Below are 6516 nucleotides of genomic sequence, written 5' to 3'. Positions count from 1 at the left end.
AAAAAAAGTCACGATGATTATAAAAAATATATGAAATAAAATAATAGAATTACTAATAAATCTTCACATACCTAATCATGTAATGTTAATTTAGAGTTAAACCCTATTTTGGTCCCTGAAATTGACGAGTTGCACTAATTTAGTTCCTAACTTTTCAATTGCTATACTTTGGTCCTCCAAATTTAAAAAAGTGCACCAATGTAGTTCAACGCTTTTAGTGAGATAACTCAAGTCTTACCATGTTAGACATATTAAAACGACGTTGTACATATTTTGACGTTAAAAGAGCACTAAATAATGTCATTTCAGGGTTTGAACAATATCAAAAGGGAGGGATATAACGTTTTAGTATTGTTTAAACCCTCAAACGACGTCATTTAGTGCCTTCTTTAGCGCCAAAACGCATACCACGTCGTTTTAATATGTCTAGCGTGACAAGACTTGAGCTATGCCACTAACAGTGTTGAATTCCAGCGACGGAAGATACACAAGAGACTATATTGGTACATTTTTTTGAATCTCGAGGATCAAATTGTAGCAATTGAAAAGTCAGGGACCAAATTAATACAATATAACGATAATATATAGTAAACAACTTTTTTTTTTTTTACTAAAGATAAGAGACTCGAACCCGTAGCTTCTTAGATGAATTTGAATTATAATTCATTGGTTATATAGTAAATTCTCTTTTCATTATTATATGTACCCTGCTAAGGACAAAGCCACAATATTAAAATATTAATCTTTAACCTAATATGGTTTTAATTGGTTTTTTCCGGCATAATAAAGGTGAGGTAATATTAAATGGTATAATCTCTTCATATTTATTTAGAGGTTATGAGTTCGAATCTTTTTATCTTTAATTAACAAAAAAAAGGTGAGGTAGTCTTAACACTTAACAGAGATTTGGATCCTCTAAAGTTTAAATTTTACTTTAAAAATAAAATGTGATCTCTCATTATTTATTTTATAAGTGAGACAAAAAATAAATATTAGAAATATCATTCAAGCTAACAGTAACGAGGTTTAATGTGGAACATGTTTCCCAACCCAAGATTTTCCCATTTTCCCACCATTAATCTCTCTCTCTCTCTCTCTCGCAACTGTGTCCCACACTCACAGGCACACATTGCCATTTCCCACTGGCACTGAAGTGAGTACCAACTAGACACAAACTCTTCTTAGCTCTCTTCAACTCACAAGCCACTTTGTTGTTGTTTTCTTCCTTGATCTCACTCACTAACACACATGATGTCATCAAGCTACCACAACCACCACCTGCATTGTTGTGTTCTCCTCACATTCTTCATTTTCCACTCTTCTACTTCCTTTGTTCTCTCACAAAAAGGCCTTTACTTTCCAACTTCAGGTATATATTGTTTCCTTTTTCATACTCTCTTTACTCTTTGGAACCTAACCAAAAGTTTTAAAGAACCAACGTTTTTGCTTACAACTATGACAATGTAGGGTGATATACTCACTCAAACCTAAAAGGCTGTTAATTTTCTTGCTAAGGTGAAGGGGTGAGTGAGTTAGTTCACTTGTACTTATGGAAGCTTTGTTTAGTTTTTGTAGGGCAAGAAAATGGAGGAAATGTTTTAAGGCTTTCTTCTAAGGGGTTAAAGCCAGAGAGGTATATTGGGTTTGAAATTGCAGCAGAACCATTTGAGAGCCCTCCATTTCCCTTAGCTGCAGAGAGAACAAGAAGAAAAGACCCTCTTGATGGCTTCAAAGTCTATACAAATGGATGGAATATCACTGACCACCATTATTGGGCTGTAAGTTCATCAAAACCCTTACTAGTAGTTTTTTTCTTTCTGTGTCTGCTAAGCATTGCTACTTAAATTTCTTGTTCTTGGACTTGCATATGATTTTTCAGTTTTGGATTATTTGCCAAAAGGGTGGAGCTTTTTAGGTAAAGTGAGTAAGAAAGGATCATTCTTGTCTTTGAAAGTGTTACATGTTATGATGATAACCGTGTTTTCTTTGGGGCCTTTTGTAGCTTTATGCAAAATGTGAATGCCTAGATAAGCTTTTATCAAAAGAATGAACATTAAAATTTTTTTTTTTTTGTGATGGTTATGGGAGCTAGGAAAGAAAGGTAAAGGGAGAGATAAAATTTTTATTTTAGTATTTCAGCAAGGATAGAACTGTAATTTTATGTTTTGATCACCTAAAGCTCCCTATTTGGGACAAGGCTAAAATATAATTAGAAAAAGTATAGGTAACCAACAAAGTTTTTGAACAATGTGTAAACAATATGAATTAATAGGGTTAAAAGAGTAAATTTGATTAGTAGCATTAAATTAGAGTGTAGTGTATTTTCATTTGATTGGTGGTTGTTCATGTTGTTCAAAATTTTCATTGTTCCCCTAGCACTCCCCATATAATTATAGCATTCCATAGAATTCACAAGAGGCAGAGAAGGAAAATCACAAGGAGAGGTGAGATTAACACTACTCATAACAAAATCACTCACACTAAAAATCATTTCTCATAGACATGGCAGTGTTTTGGAAGGTTTATGTAAAATCTTCATTAACAATAGTTGAAGATAAGAAACAAGTTCTACTGTGTTAAAATCTGGTTTCAGATTTCTAGTAAATGATAACCAATCCTTATATAATTTGCTTTGTACATAACTTCAAACATATGCATGTCACATAAGAAAGCAAGATGGCAATGCAAGTCAATCACTATGAAAGGGAAACACAATTAAGTGAGTACTGAACTTGTCCACCTTCATTTTCGCTTTTTTTTAAGAACCCTGTATTATGATACTTCAAATTTAGTTGTTTGTATCATTCTTTAGTTTCTCTTTTATGGTTATTTTAAATTTTTGTTTCTTTCTGTCTTTAGTACTTTACAAACCAATTCTACTCACTACTATTTTTTCACCATAAAATGCAGTCTGCAACATATACTGCAGTTCCGATATTCGTCATTGCAGCAATCTGGTTCTTGGGATTTGGCTTGTGCTTGTTGCTCTTCGTCTCTTCTTACTTGTGTCGTAAGCGTGAGCCTTATGGTTACTCTCCAACATGCTATGTTCTCTCCCTTATTCTCCTGATATTATTCACAATTATAGCAATGTACAAATCTCTCCTCCCTCTTTCTCATTTGGTTTTCTGGTTTCAGGTTTATTTTGACGTGTATTACAAGTTACTTACTTGTCTCGATGTATTTACAGGATCGGATGTGCGGTCCTCTACATTGGACAGGGAAGTTTTCATCGTAGTACAACGAAAACATTGCAATATGTCGTAGATCAAGCCAATTCTGCCCAGGATAAACTCAGGAGTGTCTCGGATAATCTTGTTCAAGCAAAGCAGGTTGGAATTGATAGAGTTTTTCTCCCGGCTAATGTTCAAACCGATATTGATGCGGCGCAAACAAAGATCAATGCTGCAGCTGGCACACTTGCTGAGCAAACAAAGGAGAACTCCGACAACATACAAGATCTCTTAGATTCTGTGTAATGATTTTAGTATTAGGACTTTGTCTGAAATTTTTTGTGTAATCACTTTTACATAAAAACTGAAACAGACATGCCCCTAATTCCTTGAAATTGATACAGGAGGATGGCACTTATCATCATAGCTGCTGTTATGATAGTCTTGACATTTCTTGGATTTTGTGAGTCCCTTTCTATCACTCAATTTAGATGGAGAGTTTCTTGATTCCTAGTGGTATTAAATTGATGTTCTGATTTGTTGTTTCTACTTCAGTGTTCTCAATATTTGGCCAACAGCTCCTTGTGTATATGTAAGTAAGATATACTATCATATCATATCAGTTCTGTGATTTATTTTCTAGCAAACTTAAACTTCACTTCTTGCATCATATTCTATTCTCATGAAATTCTTTGACATAAATAATTGCAGCTTGATAATCGCAGGATGGATTCTTGTTACCGGTACCTTTATATTATGTGGCTTGTCCCTCGCTCTCCACACGTAAGTCTCCTTCTCCCTCCCTAAAATGGTCAAAAGGGACATGGACAGACTATTTTGTGTCCTTTCTGACAGGAAAGAGACAGATACTGAATGCAGGAAAGAGACAGATACTGAATGCAGATACTTTTTCTTTTATTATCATTATCAAATTTTTATAATTATATTTTTATTAATTTATTTTTTATTCTAACTTGTGTGTGAAAAAAATAAGGTAAATTAGACTTTTTATTATTTTTTCTATCTTATATTCGGTTTACCACTAAACAAAATATAAAAACACTCATTTTTGTGTCTTTGTCTTTTGTATCCGGTTCTAAATGACTTGTTCTCAAAACCAAATGCAGTACAAATGGAGAAGTATCATGTGTAATATTACCTAACTTCAAAGTAGATTGTTAGGGAATTGGGCATTATGGGTGTCTAAAGTCTTACATCAAGTAGCCTGGATGCTTAATATTGTATTTAAGGAGAGCAGTTCTTTCCCTTTAATAGCTAGCTTTTAAGCTGGGATTTGGATCCTTTAAAGTTTGAATTTTATTTTAGAGACTAAAGTGTGATCTTCTATTCTTGAATAGTTTTTCTTTCATATTTATTCTTGGTCCCACTTATGAAATAAATGGTGAGAGATCACACTTTACTCTCTAAAGTGAAATTAAAACTTTAGAGGATCCAAATCCTTTAAGCTGTAGTTTCCCACTTTCCTTAGATACTTATCAGAGATCCGTGTAATCTACATGTGATGTTTATATTAACAGTGTGAAGCTTATTTAAATTCTAACCTTTAAATATCTTGCATTTGATAGTGTGACAACAGACACTTGTGTAGCGATAAATCAGTGGAACATGCTTCCCAGTGCCACTGAAAGCACAGCCATGGATGAGATTATGCCATGCTTGGACAAAGCCACTGCAAAAGAAACATTGCTAAGAAGCAAAGAAGTCACTTCTGAGCTAGTCAATTTGGTCAACCAGATCATCACAAATGTTTCCAACATAAATTTCGCCCCAAATTTCACGCCTCTGTACTATAATCAATCCGGTCCGTTGATGCCGCTCCTTTGCGATCCGTTCCGGCCTGATCTGACTGATAGACAGTGTGATCCTCGTGAAGTGAGCGTAAGCAATGCCACAGAGGTACATTAACAGAACCTTCATCAAAATTTATTGTTTTCGGCCACTATTTAGCCATCAACTCAATTCTTTTAGTCTAGTTTTTCTAGTACAGTAATCCAACAACATACTTTATCCTATGCTTTTAAACATTGATGACTAAACAATAAATTCTGATGACCCTTTAGCATTCCTCTTTTGTAAAAGAGTGCACATTAACATTTCTCAGTCAACAATCAGCTAGTATTTTTCATTTTTTCTCTGCACTAACAACTCAAATTATTAATCTTTGCTCATTCACTATTTTATTAGCTGATTGTTGGTTAAAAAACGTTGGTTCCTTGAAAAAATTGTTTATAAAATATAACATTAAAAACCTCTCGAAATCTAGAAAGTGATCATAATGAGCACCCAACCTCCAAAAATCCATAGATTTTCTTTCTCTATTTGTTTTTGCTTTATGATGAATTTTTTTTTCTTTTGGGGTTCAACAAGTATCGAACTTTAGACCTTTTAGTCATAAAAATCCTGATACTATTTCATGATATTAGTTCTTCTAAAAGTTTAAGCTGATAAGAAAAAAAAGTGACGAATGGTTATATCTCTAATATATTCATTTTCTTTCTCAACTCTGTTTTTCATCCTGTACAAATGACTAATTAAGATGTACAGATTAGAAAACAGTAATTAAGACTATCTGATGAATATACGAGACATATTGTGTTGAAGTTTGCATTATGATGCAGGTTTATAGCAACTTTGTGTGCCAAGTTTCACCATCTGAGATATGCATAACCCAAGGACGATTAACCCCTACATTCTCCAACCAAGTTACCTCTGCAATAACCGTCGCAAACGCCTTGAACAACAATGCTCCTTCCCTTGTTCAGCTACAAGACTGCACCTTCGTTCTCGAAACTCTTACCGAGATATCAACCAACCATTGTCCTGATCTAAGCCGTTACTCCAAATGGATCTACATTGGATTGGTTATGATCTCTTTCTCCGTTATGTTCTCTTTGATCTTTTGGTTTGTATATGTAAGAGAGCGAAGACACCGTTTGTATGCAAAAGAATCTAAAGGATATACTCCTCCGCGAACACCAGCACGGGGATGGATACCAGGACGAGCACAACCACCACCGCCACCACCACCACGACCGGCTAGAAGATCGCTGCCAGCACCAGCGCCACGAAGATCGTTGCCAGCACCACCACAGCGACCTGCACTACCGGCACCATCAGTACATGCGCTTGAGCTTGCTCAAGTCCCTGCATGGGGACAAGGATGATTAAGAAAAAAACTATGTTACTGCCATGTCCTAGAATTAGGTGCAAGAACTTGTTTTAGCTACTTTTTGTGTATTGTTTGTAATTTTGTAACATCTTTGTATGACACTGACACTAGTAAGAATTTGTAATGAAACGCCATTATTTTACATGTCTTCAA

The 6516-nt window shown here is 34.8% G+C and overlaps 1 protein-coding gene across 2 annotated transcripts; it reads left to right on the top strand.

The window, feature by feature from the left end:
• Positions 1018-6516, top strand: LOC107613965. 2 transcript variants are annotated; one of them, XM_016316169.2, is made up of 9 exons: positions 1018-1369; positions 1576-1778; positions 2911-3092; positions 3191-3475; positions 3578-3636; positions 3729-3765; positions 3885-3956; positions 4760-5090; positions 5813-6516. In XM_016316169.2, the coding sequence occupies exons 1-9, from the start codon at positions 1249-1251 to the stop codon at positions 6356-6358; spliced, it is 1836 nt and encodes a 611-aa protein (XP_016171655.1). In that variant the 5' UTR covers positions 1018-1248; the 3' UTR covers positions 6359-6516. The 2 variants fall into 2 exon arrangements, with proteins under 2 accessions (XP_016171655.1, XP_016171654.1); XM_016316168.2 differs by having other exon boundaries at positions 1023-1369; positions 1567-1778.

The sequence above is a fragment of the Arachis ipaensis genome, chromosome B08, assembly GCF_000816755.2.
Source record: "Arachis ipaensis cultivar K30076 chromosome B08, Araip1.1, whole genome shotgun sequence".
NCBI classification, from domain to species: Eukaryota; Viridiplantae; Streptophyta; class Magnoliopsida; order Fabales; family Fabaceae; genus Arachis; species Arachis ipaensis.
Note: the sequence above shows the minus strand (reverse complement) of the source record. Positions and strands in the feature narration are given on the sequence as shown.